Source organism: Bombina bombina, chromosome 6, assembly GCF_027579735.1.
Source record: "Bombina bombina isolate aBomBom1 chromosome 6, aBomBom1.pri, whole genome shotgun sequence".
Classification (NCBI taxonomy): Eukaryota; Metazoa; Chordata; class Amphibia; order Anura; family Bombinatoridae; genus Bombina; species Bombina bombina.
Window position 1 is genome coordinate 599,525,597 of NC_069504.1, and position 26,688 is coordinate 599,552,284.

At 38.1% G+C, this 26,688-nt stretch overlaps 1 protein-coding gene across 1 annotated transcript in view; it reads left to right on the forward strand.

Moving 5' to 3' along the window:
- Nucleotides 1-3,274: 3,274 nt before the first annotated feature.
- Nucleotides 3,275-26,688, forward strand: part of SNRPA1 (small nuclear ribonucleoprotein polypeptide A') — a 36,327-nt gene continuing 12,913 nt past the window's right edge. The window contains exons 1-7 of the mRNA XM_053717590.1: nt 3,275-3,421; nt 10,013-10,160; nt 12,017-12,095; nt 21,526-21,572; nt 23,357-23,459; nt 24,230-24,309; nt 25,776-25,851. Coding sequence (XP_053573565.1) covers nt 3,340-3,421; nt 10,013-10,160; nt 12,017-12,095; nt 21,526-21,572; nt 23,357-23,459; nt 24,230-24,309; nt 25,776-25,851 — 615 coding nt within the window. The 5' untranslated portion in view covers nt 3,275-3,339. The remainder of the gene's footprint in view (nt 3,422-10,012; nt 10,161-12,016; nt 12,096-21,525; nt 21,573-23,356; nt 23,460-24,229; nt 24,310-25,775; nt 25,852-26,688) is intronic.

Sequence of the window (26,688 nt, forward strand, 5' to 3'; positions counted from 1 at the left end):
TATATGAAGTTGCAAAGTTGGCACCAGATTGTTTGCATTGGGCCATGCTGAAAATATTTGTCTATTCTATGATGAAGTTCATGCCGAGTATTTATCATCACAGAAATGAGTGACCCAAAAGGATTTTAACCCTTTTAAAATAACTGTTTATTATTCATAAAAGGTAAAATATATGAAGTAGCAAGGTTGTCACCAATGTTTTCCATAAAGAGCGTTGGGCAAGTCTGATAACATGTCTGTCATATGATGGGATTCATGCCGTGTATATATCCACAAATAAATAAGTGGCTCAAAGGATTTTAACTCTTTTTAAAATAACAGTTACTTTTTGAAAACATAACCAAATTTGTTCCACATTTGCTATCTGTTTATTGCAATACTAGTGTTAAAGTCTGTGTAGACGGTCAAAAATGTGTCCAACTTACTAACCACTCCCTTATTTACCCACCTCTCCCTCCAAGAACCTTTGCCTACCATCTGACCCCCCCATCCACTCAGATCTCCTCTCTCTTATCCCCCCTCCCTCCTTCACCCTCCCTGCCACTTTCAACATCTAATTTTCTGCAGTGCAGAGGTACCACCCGCTCCCGTCTATATCTATCACCAATCCCTCTATCTCTATCACTATCCATATATCCCTCTATTGCTGTGTCCATCTATCCCTATCCATCTATCCCTCTATCTCTATTCCTCTATCTCTATCCCTATCTCCCTATACCTATATCCATGTATCTCTATCCATATATCACTATCCTTCTATCCCTATCTTAACATATTTTTTTTATGCAGCACAGTGGTCCCAGCCTCTCCAGCCCCTCCAGCGATGGGGCTCCCACCTGCCTCACTCCTTACCCTCCCACGCCACCGTTTGGCACCACCGCTGCACAATACAGAAAGGGACACAGATTGCAGAAATGCCTCAATATTGAGGCATAGTGCATTACCATTTTCTAAGCAACCGTTGCAGAGAGGGCCAGTGATGGTGCCGATCGTTGGTGGCATGCGAAGGATAGGAGGGAGGCAGGTGGGTTGCCCATCACTGGCAGTAGGAGGAAGAAGGCAGTAGGGTGTGTGAGAGGGGCAGGAGCGGGTGGGAACGCTTATACTACGGAAAAAGTTGGAAACTGGAAGGAGGGAGAGGGGGATAATAGATTAGTAAAATAAACTGGGAGAGGGTAGAGTGGTAGGGGAATGAGGGTGGGCAAATACACTACAGATTTTATTTTATATATCTACTGTATATAAAAAATAAAAGCAAATAAATATTAGCTACTGGCAGACAGCTGAAAGTACATAACATGTACGCTAAAAGGTAGAAGGGGGGGGGGGGGGGGTCTGAACAAAGGAGATCCCAGAGAACCATTTACAACCATTTGTGCTATAATTGCACAAGCTGTTTGTTCAGTGATAAACCCAAAGTTTGTGAAAAAGTAAAACATTTTTTTTATTTGATCGCATTTGGCGGTGAAATGGTAGCATGAAATATAGCAAAATGGGCCTAGATCAATACTTTGGGTTGTCTACTACACTAAAGTGAAAATTAAATGTACAAGCTCCCTACAAGCTAATGAATTAACACCTTAACTGCTGGGCATAATACAAGTGTGGTGCGCAGCAGCATTTAGCGGCCTTCTAATTACCAAAAAGCAATCCCAAAGCCATAAATGTCTGCTATTTCTGAACAAAGGGGATCCCAGAGAAGCATTTACAACCATTTGTGCCATAATTGCATAAGCTGTTTGTTGTCTACTACACTACACTTAAGCTAAAATTAACTCTAAAAGCTCCCTACATGCTCCCTAATTAACCCCCTTCACTGCTGGGCATAAAACACATGTGGTGCGCAGTGGCATTTAGCAGCCTTCTAATTACCAAAAAGCAACGCCAAAGCCATATAAATCTGCTATTTCTGAACAAAGGGGTTCCCAGAGAAGCATTTACAACCATTTATGCCATAATTGCATAAGTTGTTTGTAAATAATTTCTGTGAGAAACCTAAAGTTTGTGAAAAAGTGAACAATTTTTTTTTATTTGATCGCATTTGGCGGTGAAATGGTGGCATGAAATATACCAAAATGGGCCTAGATCAATACTTTGGGGTGTCTTCAAACAAAAAAATATACATGTGAAGGGATATTCAGGTATTCCTGACAGATATCAGTGTCCCAATGTAACTAGCGTTAATTTAAAAAAAAAAAAAAGTGGTTTGGAAATAGCAAAGTGCTACTTGTATTTATTTCCCTATAACTTGCAAAAAAAAGCAAAGAACTCAGGACAAAATTTAGAAACTATTTAGCATGGGTGTTTTTTGGTGGTTGTAGGTGAGTTACAGATTTTGGGGGTCAAAGTAAGAAAAAGTGTGTTTTTTTCATTTTTTCCTCATATTTTATTAAAAAATTTATAGTAAATTATAAGATATGATGAAAATAATGGTATCTTTAGAACGTCCATTTAGTGGTGAGAAAAATGGTATATAATATGTGTGGGTACAGTAAATGAGTAAGAGGAAAATATAGCCCTGGTCCTTAAAGGGACATGAAACCCAAATTTTTTATTTCATGATTTAGAAAGAGCATGCAATTTTAAACAACTTTCTAATTTACTTGTATTATCTAATTTGCTTCACTTTCTTGGTATACTTTGCTGAAAAGCATATCTAGATAGGCTCAGTAGCTGCTGATTGGTTGCTGCACATTGATGCCTCCTGTTATTGGCTCACCCATGTGCATTGCTGTTTCTTCAACAAAGGATATCTGAAGAATGAAGCAAATTAGATAATAAAAGTAAATAGGAGTGTTGTTTAAAATTGTATTATCTACTTGAATCCTGAAATAAAATTGTTGGGTTTAGTGTCCCTTTAAGGGTAAGAAAATGTAACAATGGTCTGGTCACTAAGGGGTTAATGTTCATTCACAGTGGTTACCTTATAAATCGCAATCTGCATAAAACACTGTGAATGAACATCAAGAAGAACAAGAAAGCTACAAAATGTTTCGTTTTCATAATCATTGTCACAATATATAGCTTGTTTGTTACATTAAGGTTGATTAAAAAAAAAACAAAAAAACAAAGCTTTGAGTGGAGGTCACATGCTTCCTGTCTAGAGTGGAGCTCCACTCTGCAGTTGGACCCTTCTCAAAATTTTAGAACTCACACGTGTTGTTTGCTAGTCTGACTAACCCCCGGCGAACGTGCTGCGTGGCTCCGAGTTTGCTATTGGACATTAATGTATCGTTGTTATTGGTGGAGGGTCGGAAGAGGAAGTGACGGGTTTGAGGCCTAGTGTAATGCGTGTGTGAAGCCGCGCGTTTTGGAATACATTGTGCAGACAACGATACCATGGTGAAACTTACAGCAGATCTTATTGAGCAGGCTGCGCAATATACAAATGCTGTGCGAGACCGGGAATTGGATCTGCGGGGTGAGTATTTGAGATACCGTGCCATAGAACGTCAGAATAGTTTACATTGTAGGCAACGCAGGTTTTGTAGTCGCATGGGCATGCTGCAGGCGGGCGGAGGGGACTATATAGGCTTACCATAATTTTTAGAGGTTAAACTGGGACCACCTGGTGCGGTGCTAGTGGGGGTGTGGTCAAGGGGGCGTGGCAATTACCGGTCCTTTTAAAGTAGTAGCTTTTATGTGTGTACTGTTTTGTGGATACTCTACCCTTCCTCAGTCAAACAAGTGAATCACACAGTTTAAATAGACCATAACACCACCCCCTAGTGAAAAAGGCACCATTACGTTGTCATCGCAAATAAATCATTAATCTAAATCTCAGATTCTAAATAATGCCAAACATCAAGCATAATTATCACTTTCATAATTATCAATTTCACAATTTAATATCTGCAGTGTAATATGTGTTTTATGTGTCTAATTAAGGAACAGAGCCAAATACTGATAAGGCATAAATACAACATTGAATGAAAGTAAAAAAGAAACATGTACCTGCTAAAGCTGTTTAAGAGGCTACTCTATACCATAATGCAGGAAGATTATAGCCAAAATGCTATCCTGCATGAAGTAAAGCAAGATCCAGGCCAAAAATCCTACCTGTCTGTACTTCCTAGTCATACCCATATGATTCCCCTAAAGGTGTATTACCGGCAATGTCACCAGGGGTCGGGGGGGTTGTTAAATGTTTAGAAAAATAAACCAAGTGGTACTACAAAATAAAAAAAAAACCCTATGCTGCTCACTCAGCCTGTATTACTAAATGTAAACTTTGAAGGACACGAACGTTAAGCTAAGCAGGGTTGTATGTAACAAAGTACCAGCATCCAACTATGCTGGAGAGCCACAGTCCCGTCATTTTGAATAATGTGTCTGGGTTTCAGATGGTCTGAGAACCGGACACATGATTTGAAACCTGGAGGTGGCAACCCTACTGGGACAGAATGAACAACTGGGTGGGACACTGGGACAGCTCCTCCAAACCGGGACAATCCCAGTAAAAGTGGGACTTCTGGTAAGCCTAGGACTATAGAAATATGATAACGGCGCTAAAGTTTGCAACATTTGCAGATAAAATAATATAGAAAATTAATAGATTTATCGATTGGCTTTAAGTTACCATCACTTTAAAGGGACACTGCGAATTGAAACTGTATAGGCACAAACTACTGAGAACGTTTGAGAAGCTCTCTAACCCACTCCTTTCAAGGGGCAGCTCACACCTCCACATGCAGTTATGCGTGCTTTCAAAGTTTTAAAGGGACAGGCAAACACAAACCACACAGCCTTTAAAGGCATTTTCAACAGTATATAGTTTTAGAGACAAGTCACAGTATCAGACATCCCAACTCTCCCTGAAGATCAGGGAGTCTCCCTGATTGTAATAGCGGCTCCCTGATGCCTGCAAATGGAATGCAATGTCCCTGAAACTCCAAGTACCATGATCCAATGTTGCCCAAATATGGAAAAGTGCTTCTTTAAGGAATGCCTTTAGTTGCTGGGACGTTATAGAACCCTCAAAGCATGCACCAGTAACCAAAAAGCCCCCCCCCCCCTGATTTTAATGAAATAAAACACAAACACTACCTTATTTACTGCACGTAAGTAAACTTCGTATTCTAAAATATTTGAGCATTCAACAAGCGTACGATCGCTGGAAAAAAGGTTTGTTGTATGTGGTTGTACAATAAAGCTACTTTTTTTTTTTAATTTTCCAACATTCATACACAAGACTCCATATTGCACCAACATAGGCTTGGCTGGTTTTAAATATCACCATTTTTCTGTACTTTAAGTCAAGTGTGCATAAGTCGCTACCTGTGCATAAGTAATTCTTTGGTGCATAAGTTACCAAGATTGTGTAATCAATATTTATAACGGTAGTATGAAAAGATTTAGCACCATACACATAAATCCAATTATGCAAAAACACAGGTATAGCTATCGCTTTGTTGTCACAGGAAAATTACACATCAGTCTACCATCTACAACACCCAAGGGCTGTACCTTGATAACTTTCACTGATGGTGTCCCCACAACCGGTAAATCTACATGTACATATGTCTGTCATGCAACCTGTCCTACTCATCGCAGGTAGGGTGGATGTTGGTCAGACCCGTGTCACTCGTCTTCCGACTCCAAACGCTGTGCACACCGGCTTGTCAGCTCGTTGATTGCACGCTGCACAGGCAGCTATCCCTCAGAAAAAAAGTGTTAGGTTGCAAATTCTTCCAAACAGTGATTCCCATACGCTGATAAATTGTAAAGTCATTCCAAACAAAAGATTAGAGGAAATGCAGGCTGCACTTTAAGGAGTTTCCGTAAAAATCAAGATTTTATTTCATCCTTTAAAAGTTAATTCCAAGCACACTTCATAGTAGTTACCCAAGCGCACACAGGGGAAAAGGTTGCTTTCCGACACGTTTCCTGCTCAAACAGAGCACTTCATCAGGGATAGCAGTTAATTCCCTTACAAGCTATTTATTCATGTTGGAGTGTTAACCCTTAGGTAAACAATTAAAACAATGTACACTATTTTCAATTTGGGGAAAGCGCAAAAACATTTTAAACAGAGATTAAGTTTCAAAAACGGCGGGGGATATAAGATCCATAAACTTGCAAATGACATTTGATAAAATACACAGACACAAAGTCATGATTCATTATGGATAAAAATTATTCGTTAAACCATTTACATTAATAATAAATCACTATCAAATTATTAGTTGCGCTTTCCCCAAATTGAAAATAGTGTACATTGTTTTAATTGTTTAAATAACTGTTGTATCATTATGATCAAATTTTTGTAATATTTATCTTGCTGAAAGTGCTATACCCTTAATTAATTAAATCAATTGTTGTAGATTTGAAATAGGCCTAGGTTTTGGCCACCTAAGGGTTAACACTCCAACATGAATAGTTTGTAAGGGAATCGGCTGCTATCCCTGATGAAGTGCTCTGTTTGAGCAGGAAACGCGTCAGAAAGCAGCATTTTCCCCTGTGTGCTTGGAATTAACTTTTAAAGGATGAAATAAAATCTTGATTTTTACTGCAACTCCTTAAAGTGCAGCCTGCATTTCTTCTAACCTTTTGTTTGGAATGACTTTACTTTTTTTTAATGTGACTTTAGTGGGAAGCTACTTTAATGATAAGTTTCCATCTTATTTAGGGTTTCAAGGGGGCGGGTGGCGACACAGTAGCGGGTGAAGCCACCTCCCTGAAATGAGTTTTTGCAGGTTGGGATGTCTGCAGTATGCACACACAACTTTAAAGGGATGGCAAGTCCGAGTATTTAACAAACTCTAGGATTTACCATCACTAAAAATAAAGTGGAGTTTAAGTGATCAGTTATTTTAAAAGTGGTGCTAAATATACACTGACTGTGCTGCAGCACAACGTTAAACTGAACGGCTTTGGTCGCCCATAGCACATTGCTCTGCTACCGATGAGGTTGGTGATGCTTGCACCTCTAAATCAATAGCAGTGTGTTTCAGGTGACGGTGTTCTGTATGCTAGCTCAGCTATTGGTTTAGAGGTACAAGCGTCACCTCATTGGTAGTAGCGTTGTACCGGGGTGATGTTCATATTGAACACTTTTAATTAACTGATCACTAAAACTCCACTATTTTTAGTGATGGTAAATCCTAGCATTTGTTAAACACATTTTGGATTTACCATCACTTTAAAGCAATGTTCAGTCTTAAAGGGACAGGCCCATACACAGAAAACTCAGACTTTAAAGGATTAACTTGTTCCACATGCACACTGTCTTCATGGTACTGGCACATAAACACCCAAGGCACACAGTGGTAAAATAGCACCTCACACTATATACAGTCTTTAGGTGACAGGTACGCAGTCTTATAAGCTCATCCATGTGACTAGAGCTATAAAGGGACAGTGTCTTAAAGGCAAGCACACACAAATGCCAATAGCCTTTAAAGGGCAACTCACACCACTGTGTACTTATATGACTGCACACCTGTCCCTTCTGTGAATGGTGTGAACTGCTCCTTTAAGGTACTGCCTGTACCTTTAAGACTTTGTGTGTGGTGTAAGTTGTTCCGTTAAATTGCTGTGAGTTTTGTGTGTGTGCATGGTTGTCTCTTTAAGGTTTGCGTGCATACTATGATCTGTCTTGAGGTTGCCGTGTTCCTCCTTCAGAGAGGAATTGCCTGGTATTTCAGCGCTGGACTGACTAATAGACGGGATCAGACTGATATGCTACAGGAAAGTTCTTCTCTGTAAAAAGCATTACTCTCCGTGGAACAAGCTAATGGGTTATTGAGCTGGCTTTTCGTTCCAGAGAGTGCGCTTCTCTCTGTGTATTATCTGTACTTTTATGACTGCTGTACTGTTGATTTGTGCCTTTTAAAGGCTATCTGATTTGTGTACCTCTCAAGACTATGAACATATACAAGGCATTGTCTGCATACTGTGATTTATCCATTTAAGACTGCGTGTGGTGTGGGTTGTGCATGCCTGTCCCTTTAGGCACAGTGAACTGTCCCTTTAAGGCGTTGCTGTGTGAACATTGCAGTTTGTGCCTGTACAGTTTGTTGGCAGGGCCCCTTTAAGTTTCTTTGTTTAGCACAGTGCATACACATGCATAAAAACATTCTTTAATTTATACAAATATGTAGTCTGAGGGTTCATATAATGTATCCATGTAGGTGAGCAGAGCTCATGTGGAAGTGCTGGCATAGGGAAGTCTGTGGGGAAAACAGGGATTTTACACCCCAAATATGTCTTCCTGTTTTGTTCCTGGAGGCACAAACACTGTAGCTCTCATTTGAACCTCCATATCAGTTAGTGAAGTATAATAATGCATTATTGCTGAAGAAAATAACTCCGTATGCTAAACTCAGATGTTAAAGGGATTGTAAATACTAGCATTTGTGAAACACTAGGATTTACAATTGGAACAAAGAAAGGGCACTTTCAGTCATGAAGTATAAAATACTTCATGTTGAAAGCTCCTTTATTTGTTGGAAGCGTTCACTGCACTGAGCTGCTCAGTGTGGCGAACGCTTCAAAACTGCTGCCCTTTTTTATCAGGTACGGGAAACGTTTATACCAGACATCCTCAAACTTGGCCCTCCAGAGGTTTTGGAACTACATTTCCTATGATGCTCAGCCAGCTGATATGCTGGCTGAGCATCATGTGAAATGTAGTTCCAAAACCCGGAGGGCCAAGTTTGAGGATGTCTGGTTTATAGTAAAATTATTTGGTCAAAAGTCTATTTTTTCCAAAGGAAGTTTTTCTTTAACACATTTGCTATGGTCAATTTAATGTAGGATACAAATACCATTATAAGCTCTCAGAAGCTCCTGAATTGCATGTATTAAGAAGGTTGTTGTGCCTTTCATAAAATAAGTTGTACCCTCTTTGCAGAGACTTGGTCGGTTCAGGTTGTCTTGTGATCAAACAGGAACTACAAAGCAGAATGTATAAATGTATATAAAAAAAAAATACATTAAGGTAAACCTAAAAAAAAGTTATGAAGTGCTGCTTTATCTATTACGCATAACCCCAAGGCAAAACGTGCTGTTATTTGAGATGTCATTGCAGAAAATGCAGCATGTTGCAGAAAGAACTGGACACAAGCAGGAACTGTTGATTCTTTTCATTTGCAGAGCTGCTCCACATCATGCTGTTGTCTTTGAACAATGTTGTGATCTGGCTGCACATCTTTAGTTGAAAAAGAAGGCATCTAAGCCAAGGAGCCAGCCAATTTTTGGTTCAGAACACTGGACAGCACTTGTTTGTTTGGTGAGTGCATTTATTCACCAATCGGCAAGCACAACCCAGGTTGTGAACCAAAAATGGGCCAGATTCTAAACTAACTTTCTTGCTTTTCAAATAAAGATAGAAAGAGAATGAATAAAAATTGATAATAGGAGTAAATTAGAAAGTTGCTTAACATTGCATGCTCTATCTGAATCATGAAAGAAAAAAATTTGGGTTCAGTGTCCCTTTAATTTAAAAATTTACCTGCATAAAATTGTCACTTAAAAAAAATAATCTCACTTCAGAAACTTAAAGTTTTGCCTCAGGGCTAATAGAGAAATTGTACAACCCTTATTTATAGAAAAAACTTGGTTTTCACACAATTATTGTAATTTAAAGGGATTTGGAACTCAATGGTTCCAAAGCACCAGGGAGCCATTGGTACCTTTTTAAAATTGGGTCAAAGTGCCCTGTTTTTGAGCCCCCAAAATACCCATTGGTGTCCCCCCCCCCCAGCAACCACCACCAGCTGTTTTTAAAATTTAGCCTTGCGCAACTGTGAAATACAAATGCATCTTTGGCCAAGTGCTCCCTCTTCTACCACATGCAAAGCCTCTTTACTAATGATGCAACACAGATTTGTAGTAACTATATTTCACGTTCAATTCTGGACAGATTGGGGCTCAAGCTTTTTATTATGCTATTATTGTACTGTGTGTAGTAGTGTTTTATGTTTTTAAGATATTGTTAGACACATTGACTTGCTAGCATTGTAAACTAGTGTAAAAATAGCTTATTCTTGCTCAATTTTTCTTTATACAGGTTATAAAATTCCAGTAATTGAAAACTTGGGTGCTACCTTGGACCAATTTGACACAATCGATTTCTCTGACAATGAGATCAGAAAGTTGGATGGTTTCCCTTTGCTGAAAAGACTTAAAACTCTTTTGTTGAATAATAACAGAATATGGTTAGTCACCAATTGTATTTATTCATTAGCTTTTGAATGTAAGTAGATTAGAGGGACATTTTACCCATGTGCTAAGCATATCTGTAAAACTATGTAAGAAAGGAAGATATTTTTTATTTTATTTTTTCTTCCTCAAGCTCTGTCCACTGATGACATCACAATCTGGGTTGCATATGACGTCCAATCACAAAAGGCTCACTAAGTTGGATTCAACAGACTGTCAGTGCTATTCAGCAGAGTACCTAGATGCAGCACATCAGTGGTTGGAGCTTGGTAGCCATTTCAACGTGTCCAGCAACAATATTCATTTTAAAATATTTTTTTTATTTTTTTTGTTTGTTTTGTTTTTTACTATTTTGGCATGATATAGAAAATGTGCAAGAAGCCATTTGTAGTTTAATTTAATGTAAGACTTTAAGATGTCTAAGGTGTAAACTGAACCTTTTTAATGTGTTTTGTTATGCAAAACTGGGGATTGGGTAATAAAGAGATCTATTTTTTTTTTTTTTTTTTTTTTTAACAATAAAAAAATTGAGTAGACTGTCCCTTTTAATAATTATTTATTAATATTGACCCAAAATAGCCACTGAATTTAGTGGTGACTACAATTGTTCAGTATTAAGAGTAATGATTCCTGAGTTCTTTTAGATAGTGTATTTGTGATATACACCCTGACTTTCTTACAGCACAAAGACTCAATGGTGATATTTTAGAATATAATAACATAGAATCTACAAATTGGTAACAAAAACAAACAAATTAGTATATCCAGTGTAACTAGTGCCAGTAGAAGATTAGATGCAACTACAGACTACCAATGTAATAACTATGGAAGGTTAAAACTACTATAAATTAATTTGTTTATTTTATCACAAATCTCGTTAAAAATTGGTTAAATTACATTTGTTTTAAAGAGACTAATACAGGTACTTAGTGATGGTAAACCCAAGTGTATAACAAATGCTAAGACTTACCATCACTAAAAATAAAAAGTTGTTTCTGTCATTTTCTAAAAAAAAAACTGTTAAACCCACCCTATCTGTATGACAAGTATATCGCAAACTCAGCATGTCAGTTGACATCCTAGCATGGCAAATGGTCTAGAGAAAGCGATGTGGCTTGACTTTAACATAGTTTTTTTAGGAAACGATGACAGAAACTTTATTTTTAGTGCTGTTAAATTCTAGCGTTTGTTATACACTTGGATTTACCTTCACTTTAAGTACATCAATGAGATAACATTTATGTTGGTAAATTTTAGCTAAATAGCCCAATGCACAGTTACCAAGTCTGTATGATTATACTATATTAATAATTTTTGGATCCTATCTTATCCAAAATCTGTGCTAGCCATACATCATTCAACAGTTGAGTGCCGTATGGCTAACACGGCTATTGGATAAGAGGTGGAAGCGCCACCTTAGCTGGGGAAAAAATTGTTTTGCGCTGGGCAGGTATTTTAATAGTACAATGAACAAAATAATTTTGTTTCAGCGCATATTCACTTTCAAGTCAGGAATTAAGGCCCATTTAATTGATTCTATAGATTTAGGCTGGCCTCTCAAACACTAAAATATATAATGGCTTTGATATATTTTAAAAGTTTGAATCTTTAACTTTTATGTTGCACCCAATAAAATGTTTTAATGCAATAAAAGCAAAACCAGTTTATTTTTTTTATCTCTTGCTTCCATGTACAAGATCTTTTAGTACTACATGTTTAAAATGCGTACAGATGAGGGACTGGATCCGGTTTTCCTTTTCAAAATCTGTATGTTCCACTAGAGTCTCTGCATTGCATTTTTATGTTCCGCATTTGCAATTATTTTAATGCTTACTTTTTATTTTGTGTTTAGTCGTATAGCTGAAGGACTGGAACATGTTTTACCTAACCTTACAGAATTGATTCTTACAAATAACAGTATTATGGAATTGGTAAGTATAGCTACTTAGAAAATGAGCTACATGTTTCTTATATGATTACAATAGTCTCTCCATTTAAAGGGGCATTGTACACTAAAATAGTTTAAGTACATTCTACATGCCTAACTACTGTTGTCTATATAGATCACTTTGTCAGCAGTATATATTTCTTTCATGTAATTAGCAAGAGTCCATGAGCTAGTGACGTATGGGATATACATTCCTACCAGGAGGGGCAAAGTTTCCCAAACCTCAAAATGCCTATAAATACACCCCTCACCACACCCACAAATCAGTTTTACAAACTTTGCCTCCTATGGAGGTGGTGAAGTAAGTTTGTGCTAGATTCTACGTTGATATGCGCTCCGCAGCAGGTTGGAGCCCGGTTTTCCTCTCAGCATGCAGTGAATGTCAGAGGGATGTGAGGAGAGTATGGCCTATTTGAATTCAATGATCTCCTTCTACGGGGTCTATTTCATAGGTTCTCTGTTATCGGTCGTAGAGATTCATCTCTTACCTCCCTTTTCAGATCGACGATATACTCTTATATATACCATTACCTCTACTGATTCTCGTTTCAGTACTGGTTTGGCTTTCTACTACATGTAGATGAGTGTCCTGGGGTAAGTAAGTCTTATTTTCTGTGACACTAAGCTATGGTTGGGCACTTTTGTATAAAGTTCTAAATATGTGTTCAAACATTTATTTGCCTTGATTCAGGATGTTCAATATTCCTTATTTCAGACAGTCAGTTTCATTATTTGGGATAATGCATTTGAATATTCTATTTTTTTCTTACCTTAAAATTTGACTTTTTTCCCTGTGGGCTGTTAGGCTCGCGGGGGCTGAAAATGCTTCATTTTATTTCGTCATTCTTGGCGCAGACTTTTTTGGCGCAAAAAATTTCTTTGTTATTTCTGGCGTCATACTTGTCACCAGAAGTTGCGTCATTTTTGACGTTTTTGCGCCAAAAGTGTCAGCGTTACCGGATGTGGCGTCATTTTTGGCGCTAAAAGCATTTAGTCGCCAAATAATGTGGGCGTCTTTTTTGGCGCTAAAAAATATGGGCGTCATTATTGTCTCCACATTATTTAAGTCTCATTGTTTATTTGCTTCTGGTTGCTAGAAGCTTGTTCACTGGCATTTTTTCCCATTCCAGAAACTGTCATTTAAGGAATTTGATCAATTTTGCTTTATATGTTGTTTTTTCTATTACATATTGCAAGATGTCTCAGATTGACCCTGAATCAGAAGATACTTCTGGAAAGTCGCTGCCTGATGCTGGATCTACCAAAGTTAAGTGTATTTGCTGTAAACTTGTGGTATCTGTTCCTCCAGCTGTTGTTTGTAATGAATGTCATGACAAACTTGTTAATGCAGATAATATTTCCTTTAGTAATGTTACATTACCTGTTGCTGTTCCATCAACATCTAATACTCAGAGTGTTCCTGTTAACATAAGATATTTTGTTTCTAAATCCATTAAGAAGGCTATGTCTGTTATTCCTCCTTCTAGTAAACGTAAAAGGTCTTTTAAAACTTCTCATTTTTCAGATGAATTTTTAAATGAACATCATCATTCTGATAATGATTCCTCTGGTTCAGAGGACTCTGTTTGAGAGGTTGATGCTGATAAATCTTCATATTTATTCAAAATGGAATTTATTCGTTCTTTACTTAAAGAAGTCTTAATTGCATTAGAAATAGAGGAATCTGGTCCTCTTGATACTAAATCTAAACGTTTAAATAAGGTTTTTAAATCTCCTGTAGTTATTCCAGAAGTTTTTCCTGTCCCTGATGCTATTTCTGAAGTAATTTCCAGGGAATGGAATAATTTGGGTAATTCATTTACTCCTTCTAAACGTTTTAAGCAATTATATCCTGTGCCATCTGACAGATTAGAGTTTTGGGACAAAATCCCTAAGGTTGATGGGGCTATCTCTACTCTTGCTAAACGTACTACTATTCCTACGGCAGATAGTACTTCCTTTAAGGATCCTTTAGATAGGAAAATTGAATCCTTTCTAAGAAAAGCTTACTTGTGTTCAGGTAATCTTCTTAGACCTGCTATATCTTTAGCGGATGTTGCTGCAGCTTCAACTTTTTGGTTGGAAGCTTTAGCGCAACAAGTAACAGATCATAATTATCATAGCATTGTTAATATTCTTCAACATGCTAATTTTATTTGTGATGCCATCTTTGATATCATTAGGGTTGATGTCAGGTATATGTCTCTAGCTATTTTAGCTAGAAGAGCTTTATGGCTTAAAACTTGGAATGCTGATATGTCTTCTAAGTCAACTTTGCTTTCCCTTTCTTTCCAGGGTAATACATTATTTGGTTCACAGTTGGATTCTATTTCAACTGTTACTGGGGGAAAGGAACTTTTTTACCACAGGATAAAAAATCTAAAGGTAAATTTAGGTCTACTAATCGTTTTCGTTCCTTTCGTCACAATAAGGAACAAAAGCCTGATCCTTCCCCTACAGGAGCGGTATCAGTTTGGAAACCATCTCCAGTCTGGAATAAATCCAAGCCTTTTAGAAAGCCAAAGCCAGCTCCCAAGTCAACATGAAGGTGCGGCCCTCATTCCAGCCCAGCTGGTAGGGGGCAGATTACGATTTTTCAAAGAAATTTGGATCAATTCGATTCACAATCTTTGGATTCAGAACATTGTTTCACAAGGGTACAGAATAGGCTTCAAGATAAGGCCTCCTGCAAGAAGATTTTTTCTTTCCCGTGTCCCAGTAAATCCAGTGAAGGCTCAAGCATTTCTGAAATGTGTTTCAGATCTAGAATTGGCTGGAGTAATTATGCCAGTTCCAGTTCTGGAACAGGGGCTGGGGTTTTACTCAAATCTCTTCATTGTACCAAAGAAGGAGAATTCCTTCAGACCAGTTCTGGATTTAAAAATATTGAATCATTATGTAAGGATACCAACATTCAAAATGGTAACTATAAGGACTATTCTGCCTTTTGTTCAGCAAGGGCATTATATGTCCACAATAGATTTACAGGATGCATATCTGCATATTCCGATTCATCCAGATCACTATCCGTTTCTGAGATTCTCTTTCCTAGACAAGCATTACCAGTCTGTGGCTCTGCTGTTTGGCCTAGCAACAGCTCCAAGGATTTTTACAAAGGTTCTCGGTGCCCTTCTGTCTGTAATCAGAGAACAGGGTATTGTGGTATTTCCTTATTTGGACGATATCTTGGTACTTGCTCAGTCTTCACATTTAGCAGAATCTCATACGAATCGACTTGTATTGTTTCTTCGAGAACATGGTTGGAGGATCAATTTACCAAAAAGTTCATTGATTCCTCAGACAAGGGTAACCTTTTTAGGTTTCCAGATAGATTCAGTGTCCATGACTCTGTCTCTGACAGACAAGAGACGTCTAAAATTGGTTTCAGCTTGTCGAAACCTTCAGTCTCAATCATTCCCTTCGGTAGCCTTATGCATGGAAATTCTAGGTCTTATGACTGCTGCATCGGACGCGATCCCCTTTTCGTTTTCACATGCGACCTCTTCAGCTCTGTATGCTGAACTAGTGGTGCAGGGATTATACAAAGATATCTCAATTAATATCTTTAAAACCAATTGTACAACACTTTCTGACGTGGTGGACAGACCGCATCGTTTAGTTCAGGGGGCTTCTTTTGTTCTTCCGACCTGGACTGTGATTTCAACAGATGCAAGTCTGATAGGTTGGGGAGCTGTTTGGGGGTCTCTGACAGCACAAGGGGTTTGGGAATCTCAGGAGGTGAGATTACCAATCAACATTTTGGAACTCCGTGCAATTTTCAGAGCTCTTCAGTCATGGCCTCTTCTAAAGAGAGAGTCGTTCATTTGTTTTCAGACGGACAATGTCACAACTGTGGCATACATCAATCATCAAGGAGGGACTCACAGTCCTCTGGCTATGAAAGAAGTATCTCGAATACTGGTATGGGCGGAATCCAGCTCCTGTCTAGTTTCTGCGGTTCATATCCCAGGTATAGACAATTGGGAAGCGGATTATCTCAGTCGCCAAACGTTACATCCGGGCGAATGGTCTCTTCACCCAGAGGTATTTCTTCAGATTGTTCAAATGTGGGGACTTCCAGAAATAGATCTGATGGCTTCTCATCTAAACAAGAAACTTCCCAGGTATCTGTCCAGATCCAGGGATTCTCAGGCGGAGGCAGTGGATGCATTGTCACTTCCTTGGAAGTATCATCCTGCCTATATCTTTCCGCCTCTAGTTCTTCTTCCAAGAGTGATTTCCAAGATTCTAAAGGAGTGCTTGTTTGTTCTGCTGGTGGCTCCAGCATGGCCTCACAGGTTTTGGTATGCAGATCTTGTCCGGATGGCCACTTGCCAACCGTGGACTTCCATTAAGACCAGACCTTCTATCGCAAGGTCCTTTTTTCCATCAGGATCTCAAATCCTTAAATTTAAAGGTATGGAGATTGAACGCTTGATTCTTGGTCAAAGAGGTTTCTCTGACTCTGTGATTAATACTATGTTACAGGCTCGTAAATCTGTATCTAGGAAGATATATTATCGAGTCTGGAAGATTTACATTTCTTGGTGTTTTTCTTATCATTTTTCTTGGCATTCTTTTAGAATTCCTAGAATTTTACAGTTTCTTCAGGATGGTTTGGATAAAGGTTTGTCTGCAAGTTCCTTGAAAGGACAAATCTCTGCTCTTTCTGTTCTTTTCCACAGAAAGATTGGTAGTCTTCCTGATATTCATTGTTTTGTACAAGCTTTGGTTTGTATAAAACCTGTTATTAAGTCAATTTCTCCTCCTTGGAGTTTGAATTTGGTTCTGGGAGCTCTTCAAGCTCCTCCGTTTGAACCTATGCATTCGCTGGACATTAAATTACTTTCTTGGAAAGTTTTTGTTTCTTTTGGCCATCTCTTCTGCTAGAAGAGTTTCTGAATTATCTGCTCTTTCTTGTGAGTCTCCTTTTCTGAAGAAAGATTGTTGCATTCTTTGGATGTAGTTAGAGCTTTGAAATATTATGTTGAAGCTACTAAGAATTTCCGAAAGACTTCTAGTCTATTTGTTATCTTTTCCGGTTCTAGGAAAGGTCAGAAGGCCTCTGCCATTTCTTTGGCATCTTGGTTAAAGTCTTTGATTCACCATGCTTATGTTGAGTCGGGTAAAACTCCACCTCAAAGGATTACAGCTCATTCTACTATGTCAGTTTCTACTTCCTGGGCGTTTAGGAATGAAGCTTCGGTTGATCAGATTTGCAAAGCAGCAACTTGGTGGTCTTTGCATACTTTTACTAAATTCTACCATTTTGATGTGTTTTCTTCTTCTGAAGCAGTTTTTGGTAGAAAAGTACTTCAGGCAGCTGTTTCAGTTTGATTCTTATGCTTATAATTTCAGTTTTTTTTCATTATAAGATTTTAACTTTGTTTTGGATGTGGATTATTTTCAGCGGAATTGGCTGTCTTTATTTTATCCCTCCCTCTCTAGTGACTCTTGCGTGGAAGATCCACATCTTGGGTATTCATTATCCCATACGTCACTAGCTCATGGACTCTTGCTAATTACATGAAAGAAAACATAATTTATGTAAGAACTTACCTGATAAATTCATTTCTTTCATATTAGCATGAGGCCCACCCTTTTTTGTGGTGGTTATGATTTTTTTTTGTATAAAGCAGAATTATTCCAATTCCTTATTTTTTTTATGCTTTCGCACTTTTTTATTATCACACCACTTCTTGGCTATGCGTTAAACTGAATTGTGGGTGTGGTGAGGGGTGTATTTATAGGCATTTTGAGGTTTGGGAAACTTTGCCCCTCCTGGTAGGAATGTATATCCCATACGTCACTAGTTCATGGACTCTGGCTAATATGAAAGAAATGAATTTATCAGGTAAGTTCTTACATAAATTATGTGTATGTATATATGTGTATATATGTGTATATATATATATATATATATATATATATATATATATATATATATATATATATATATATATATATATATATATATATATATATATATATTTATTTATTTTATATTTGTATCTCTTTTTTCTTCTTTCATGCTATTTAAACTCCCCCAGCCAAGCCCTAGTTAGTAAGAATCAAACGTACGTTCGGTACAGCTCCCTGCTCCTGTGTGCACTTTCCCGTGGGGAGGGGTGATGTCGTTGCTAGTGTCAAGAGTTGTGCCAGGCTGAATATAAGCCCCAACACTGCTGTAACTAGATATTAAACATGTAGATGACATTTGGTAATTTATCTCAGATCTTATGTTTATTTCAGCAGCTAATATTTTCCAGAAATAAGTATAGTAGTCCTTCATAAACAAGACAAAATGCTGTGCACTGATGCAATGGGCCGGTCTGTGAAAGGAGCACACGGAATGGAAAGCAATAGTCTTCATACATAGTTACACCACTGAAATCTATCCCTGTGAATATGCCTGCACCAGTGGGTCCCTGCAGCTGTATATTAACGCTTATCCCTGCACAGGGTCTATGTGGCCATTCTCAAGCGATGATCTCTTAACATGATCCATGCTATTCTGGTGACGGAGTTGGGTGCAGCACAGGCTGTCTTCTCCATTCTGCAAGAGCTGCGAGCAGCCAGTGTCTCCAATCTTGCACATGCCTCTCTTTGCCAGTAGCACATTGGCTGTCTCTAAGTGCACCACTCTGCCCCGGTGCATGAAGCACAGTCCATCTGCAACTTGTCTCGCGTACCCCAGGCAGCATTCCATGCCCAGTGCAGGTTTCTTTTGTAGATGCAGTGGTGCAGAGTGCTGCTGCCGCCAACATACTCAATGATGGTGCCAGAGATATCTGGGTCTCCTGAACAGGAAGTGTTGGCAGCTTAGGACCTGCACTACATGCAGATGCTGGAGGAAGGCAACAATCGGCTTTGTCTGGAAGCTTGGCTATTCTTAGAACATTGTTTCACCTTCTTGATAGCCACAGTTTGCCCTTGTAATGTGGTACACAGAGCCAAATCTTCCCAATCCTAGCCGCTCCTGTAGCCGTACCTGCTCCCAATCAATGTTACACTAAGACAGGCGGGTAGGTGTCTACGACCGGATGAATGGTGGCTGCAAGATGTAAAAAGGGTGCCTGGCTTAAAGCTGTTTAGTTCTAAGGGGCTGCTGCATAGAGGCAAGTTAACAGATGCTGACGGATCCTGGGGCAAGAACCATTCAACAGGGTTAGAGTAAGGCATTTAATTTTTTTTTAGATTATCTGTGTCTCTTACTTTCTCTTTAAAATTGTGGGTAGAGACATTGGGATTTACATATTGCTTACAATTGGGGAGGGGTGTTAATATGGGAGCTTTGCTTAGCCCTTTTCTGAGGGCGTGCAGGGATTTCACAGCGGATGTACCAGAGCTGTAAAGTTGGAGGGTAAAAATAGATATTTCATGTTTCAAGTAGTTTTTGTGTTTCATTATTGTAAAAATTCTGATAAACCTGTACGTACACGTATGATTCTTTTAACCCTTTTTTAATATGGAGGACCATGCCATGTTCTCTTGGAGCAACTAGTGTACTGTTTTTACAGCATTAATAAGGAGAGACCTTGTGACACCTCCAAGGCAGAAGATATAGTTATCTGAGATGTCATCGCAGAAAATGCATCATGTCTGCAGAAAGAACAGGACACATGCAGGAACTGTTAGTGCTTTAACTTTGCAGCACTGCTTTACATCAGGCTGTTGTCTTCAAACAGTGCTGCACTCTGTTTTCCTTAAAGGGACAGTCTACACCAGAATTTTTATTGTTTTAAAAGATAGATAATCCCTTTATTACCCATTTCCCAGTTTTGCATAACTAACACAGTTATAATAATATACTTTTAACCTCTGTGATTATCTTGTATCTAAGCCTCTGCAAACTGCCCCTTTATTTCAGTTCTTTTGACAGACTTGCAGTCTAGCCAATCAGTGCCTGCTCCCAGATAACTTCTCATGCACGAGCACAGTGTTATCTATATGAAATACGTTAACTAACACCCTCTAGTGGTGAAAAACTGTTAAAATGCAATCTGAAAGAGGTGGGCTCCTGGGTTAAGCTTTCAACTAAGAATACCAAGAGAACAAAGCAAAATTGGGGATAAAAGTAAATTGGAAAATTGTTTAAAATTACATGCTCTATCTGAATCATGAGAGTTTATTTTGGCCTAGACTGTCCCTTTAACACAGCGCATCCACAGCAAAGTGCAGTTTAAAGTGAACAGTCAAATATGCAGTATAGCTGCAAAGCAGGTGCCCATTGATTGTTGACTGGCTCTGATTGTTTTCAATCCCAGCCCCTAGCCTTTCCCACACTACTGTTTTTTTCTGAATATAAGTCATTCTTATGAGCAATGCACCTTTTGTATTATTTCATTTCTATGTTAGACCAAGAGAAAAGGAAACCAATTCATTCAAGAGACTTTTTACAATTTTTTTTTGTCTGCAGCTAATTTGCAATTCAATTTTCAGCTGCTGAAATATATTATTAAACTTTAAAAATGGAATTATTTTCCAGTTAATAAACACATTGCTTTTGAACTGGTGCTTTAATGTAACTGCCTAATTTGAAATTGATTTTTATTTAAAAAACCTGCAGAAAAAGTTTAAAGGGACAGTCAAGTCCAAAAAAACTTTCGTGTTTCAAATAAGGCATGTAATTTTAAACAACTTTCTAATTTTCTTTTATCACCAATTTTGTTTTGTTCTCTTGGTATTCTTAGTTGAAAGCTAAACCTAGGAGGTTCGTATGCTAATTTCTTGGACCTTGGAGGCTGCCTCTAATCTAAATGCATTTTGATAGTTTTTCACCACTAGAGGGCATTAGTTCACGTGTTTCATATAGATAACATTGAGTTCATGCACATGAATTTACCATGGAGACAGCTCTGATTGTCTAAAATGCAAGTCGGTCAAAAAATAAGGGGGCAGTCTGCTGAGGCTTAGATACAAGGTAATCACAGAGGTAAAAAGTTTATTATAACTGTGTTGGTTATACAAAACTGGGTAATTGGTAATTAAGGGATTATCTTTTAAAATAGCAAAAATTCTGGTGTTGACTGTCCCTTTTTAACTAAAAAAAATTTATTGCAGAAAGTGAAAAAAAGTTCTGCCTCTGGGAGTCACTCACTGCTTTGAATGTGGCTACAGGAGTTCTGCATAGCTCATATCTATGCTGTACATCACTTAAAGGGTTGTTCAAAAAATGTTTGTTCTTTGGAGCAAAGGGTTCTTCCAATTATGTTGGTCATTTCAGTATAAATGGCAGTTATTAATATAAATTGATAGTTATGGCCAGCAATGTCCCAGAAACACCTAAACTAACTCGCCTTTATCCACGTAACACATACCCTTTCTTTCTCTTAACCTGTCTGTAATGTTTTGCATATCTTTTTTAATATCTGATTTATACTTAACTATCATATTGAATTTTATTTCCATAGGGTGATCTAGATAATCTGGCGCCAGTAAAACATCTCGCTTATCTTTCGTAAGTTGCGTGTGTATTGTATCCTTGTGATGTGAGTTAAGCTGACATGGCATGTTAAATGTGTAAAGTAATCAGTGAGTACTAGTGCTATCTGTTCCCAATCGCTAGTGAAAGTGTACTTCCGCTGCTTGTCATTAGTGAATGTTCTAGAATGCAGCAGGTTGTTCTTCAATTCACTGTACGCAGGATTTCTCGCACTTTGAAATTTGGGACTCTGAAGTGTAATTGCAAGAAGAAGAATGGCACTTTATGTACATCCAAAATGTAACTATTTCACTTGCTGCAATAAATTTAAAACTTTTATTAAACATTTTTTATAGTTTTATTTTACATTTACTTTTTCCCAGGTAGTAAACACTAGATAGGGACAGCATTTTGCAAAAACTTTTGACAAGTTCTCAATTTTCAGCTTGGCCAGAAAAATTGGTCACCGATTTCCCTCACACAAAACTGTTACTGTTTTTCAAAAACTTTTTACAAGGTCTGTTTTTTGTTTTTGTTTTTTTTAATCTCTTTTTATTTTAAATGTACTTTTCCCAACCTTTATTAGTAAAGATTAACGAACACCAGAGAGGGTATACACTCTCACTAGTGAATATGGATTTATGATTTTCAAACCATTTCTTCAATATTCACTGATTACTTTAGTGAATGTGTACATTCACTAGTAATAGATACTTTCACTGTAACATCTAACATCAGTACATGTAAAGTGATAAAACAGTTCAAGTAAATTAAAGGGACAGTATACTGTAAAATAGTTTTTCCCTTAATGTGTTTACAATTGCTTTTTTTACCAACTGCAGAGTAAAAAATTTATGAAAATTAGCTTTTTAAGGCTTATTTGTGTATATTAAAGCTCTGATTTTGTGTTTTGAAGCCACAACCTAATAAAATGGGTTGAGCTTGTAGGTATAATCAGATCTCATTACTGTATCACATTGTGCACATATACCTGCTTCTTTATCTTATATCTGTCCTTAAAACAATCACCAGTACTTTGAGAGAACAATGGAAAATCAACGTATTACCTTATGTCTGCTATATCTGACTGGGAGTGTCATTTCTTCTGCTGGCTGTGTTTACAAAGCTTATCTATAGCTGGTACGCGCGGCCACAAACTTTCAGAATAGGTGGGGATACCACATGCTAAATCAACAATTTCAAATGCCAATATAAGGGTAAATGAGCTACTTGTAAACAATTTAATACACTCCAGCAGGTAAAGTGGATCATTGGGAACAAATTAAAGGGGAGAAAATTTTTGAGTAAACTGTCCCTTTAATGAATAGATTCTCCTCTATTTCCCCTCAGTTTTTAAATGCCTATTCCACAAACTTTTCTTATTTCACTATTCAACCTAATTATGCTCTCCCACTGTCACTACTGCATTCTGTTAACATCTATAGAGTTCAGCCTTCTAGTCTACCATGCAGCATATTCTAATTAAGTGTTTGGTTCATCTTCAAATTCTCTTGTTTCTTTAGATTCCCCTTCTAAAACCTCTCCACTTATTTTTACTGAAGTGGCACAAAAACCATAACATTCTTTGCCCTGCTAATATATTCTTCCACTACTTATATTACATTGACCATAAGTGAATCTTGTTCACCCACTTGCTTGGGTAAATGTTAATCTATTTTCTAAGCCTTTCCTCTCAATTTTTGACTCCTTAAAAATAAAAAAACTTTATGAATACCTTTTTATGAATATGTGCAATGTTATAAACAAACAAGTTACCTGTACAATTAAGAACTTTTTTATTTTTTTTTGTTTTGGAACAGTTTATTAAAAAATCCAGTCATCAATAAAAGACATTACAGGCTTTATGTGGTTTACAAATTACCACAGGTTCGGATCCTGGACTTTCAAAAGATCAAGCTAGCGGTATGTGTGTGTTTTTTTTTTGTTTTTGTTTTTTTTTTTCTCATTGCATGTCTGTCTTATGAATGATGTGATGGAATTTGGTTTATTGAAATTGCTCTACTTTGGGTTTCACATGCTTGTATATAGAATTCTGTATTTTCTTTTTAACCTTTGTAATATATGGGGTGGTTTTGTTTTTTTTGTATGTGGGGTTTTTTTTTTCTTCACAAAAGAAAAGATCCATACTTAAACAGATACTTTTGAGTAGGGAACACACAGAATTTCATGTCTCATATTATACATGGTATTGAGAATATATAATGTACTGACCAAGTAAAAACGTTTTTCGTGCCTTGGCCTTATGTTATACCTAATTTTTACCATAAAAAAAAAATCCCCCATCAACTGGGAACATATTTGCACCCAAGATGGTTTTTGTCAACCTCTATGGTCTGTTTCCTTTATTTTAATGTTATTAGATGGGATTGTTGACTGGTTGAGATTGCTTTGCCTCTCCACAATTAAAGATGCAAGACAGCTTTTTCTTTTACGTTCCACGCCATCTGTGACCCATGAATTTGTAAACCTAATTTTACTGTCTCAAGTCAAAATATATATATTTATATTATTTAATTATATAATTATAAATTATATATAATTTTTATTTATTTTTTTGATCATCAAATCAACTATTCAGTTCATTTCAAACAAGAGCTCACAGTTCAGTTGTTCCCAATGCTGCATTCTTTTTTGCTGGTTTTTGTTTAACTCTGTCTATGGTATCGCTTCAGGAGCGAGAGGAGGCAGCGAATTTGTTCAAGGGCAAGCGGGGTGCACAGCTTGCAAAGGATATTGCCAAGAGATCAAAAACGTAAGATAAGAATTTCTGTTGAAATCAAAGCCTTTCTTCTCAAGCACTTTGTATAGGCACCTGAAACATATATAATATACCATATCCTTATCAGGAGGTTTGTGACAGCTTTTGTTTTTTTTTTAGATTCTTTATTAAAGACTAGTACTAAAGCCCGTGTACATGGGCCATTTTTTGCAGTACAGCGGTCCCACCCCTTGCTCTCTCCCCCCTCTCTTTTGCTCTCTCTCCCCCCTCTCTTTTGCTCTCTCTCCCCCCTCTCTTTTGCTCTCTCTCCCCCCTCTCTTTTGCTCTCTCTCCCCCCTCTCTTTTGCTCTCTCTCCCCCCTCTCTTTTGCTCTCTCTCCCCCCTCTCTTTTGCTCTCTCTCCCCCCTCTCTTTTGCTCTCTCTCCCCCCTCTCTTTTGCTCTCTCTCCCCCCTCTCTTTTGCTCTCTCTCTCCGCTCTCTTTTGCTCTCTCTCCCCCCTCTCTTTTGCTCTCTCTCCCCCCTCTCTTTTGCTCTCTCTCTCCCCTCTCTTTTGCTCTCTCTCTCCCCTCTCTTTTGCTCTCTCTCCCCCCCTCTCTTTTGCTCTCTCTCCCCCCCTCTCTTTTGCTCTCTCCCCCCCCCCCTCTCTTTTGCTCTCTCCCCCCCCCCCCTCTCTTTTGCTCTCTCCCCCCCCCCTCTCTTTTGCTCTCTCCCCCCCCCCCCCTCTCTTTTGCTCTCTCCCCCCCCCCCTCTCTTTTGCTTTCCCCCCTCTCTTTTGCTTTCTCTTCCCCCCCCTCTTTTGCTTTCTCTCCCCCCCCCCCCTCTCCTTTGTTCTCTCCCCCCCCCCCCCCCTTTGTCTCTCTCTCTCCCCCCCCCCCCCCCCCTCTCCTGCTTCCTCTCTGGCTCTGTCTTAATTGAAAGCCTTTGCCTCCCTGGCCACGCCCCATTACGGCGACACCCTCTGGTCACGTCCCTTGCCGCTCCCGGCCATGCCCTTGCGACGCCTGGCCACGCCCCCATCGCAACGCTCCCGTCGGCCACGTTCCCTGACACTCAGCTTCAGCCTTCCTCTGTGCTGAGTGTCAGGATCCAAATGGCCAGGTATGTTTGTCACGTGCAGTCTCTATGCATCTGACAAACATACTTGGCCATTTATTATATAGGATTCTACTTACACGATTTTCTCCCTGTCCCCTTTTTTTATCCTTTTTTTTTTTTTTTTTTTTTTTTCTATTAAGCTCAAATATGTGTTGAGGCTTTTTTATTTTGGTGTACTAGTTATTCATGGTAAAATATTAATGTATAGAACCTCCCACCTAGGGAAATAAAATCAAAGTGCTTCTGAAGAGGTTTATTCTTTTGTATCGGTTATTAACAAAGATAAGATACTACACTGGTTTTAAATCTTTCATGGTTTTAACTATGAAGGATGTGGGAAGCAGCTGAAATGGGAAATTTGCATTTAATTCTATTGCTGTCCTTTTTGTTTTCTCTGGACTTAGATTCACACCTGGTGCTGGTTTACCAGTTGAAAAGAAGAAATTAGGTCCTTCCCCAGGTGACGTTGAAGCTATCAAGGTAAACTTTGGAAAACAGTTCTGAAATACTTCTATTTTATGAACCATGCTACTTTAAAGATGCTTACAATTAATTTTGGATTCTGGAGATAAAACACACATTCAGAAAAGTCGTGTCCAAGTGAGGTTCTGCAGTTTAACTTCCAGCTCCTGTCACAATCCTATAGTAAATGTATGCTTGCTTTATAGTAATTGTACGTCTATTTTACATTTTTATGGTAGCCTACCTAATGTAAATGATTGCATCACTTATCACCAGTGCAGTTTCTACAAATAGTCCTTTAAGGGACATAAAATAAATATAAAATGGTAGCCTTTGGGCTTAACTACATGGTTTACTAAGCTTTCAATAATTCTTACAATTTTGTCGGCTCCGGTTATCCCAAATCTTCCACTTTATTTCTTCTCCTCACTATTAGACAGTGTAATCATTCTTTCCCTTTTCATCTCTCTCCCTCTCCTTCACTCCTTTCATTTCTCTCTTACTTTTAACCCTTTACAAGCAAATATGAAGTAACTACATTTTTGGTCACATAAATAACGCTTGTATACTAATATTTCTCTTCATTGTTAATTACAGTTTATCTCGTAAAACTTTGTCGATCTTTGCTTTGGGAAGCTGCGTCTTCCAATTTTGTACTTCTTATTTTGATAATAAAGTCGACACTTAAAAAAAAAAAAAAAAAAAAAAAATATATAAAATGGAGAAAAGTTATAATGGTTGAAGCCGCCACCTATATTGAAAATTTCAATGTAGGGGTATTGGCTGTAGAAAAACAGGTAAACAAAAAGCAGCAGCAGAAATCAGTCTCCAATCAGGTGTGGGAAAGCATCAAGC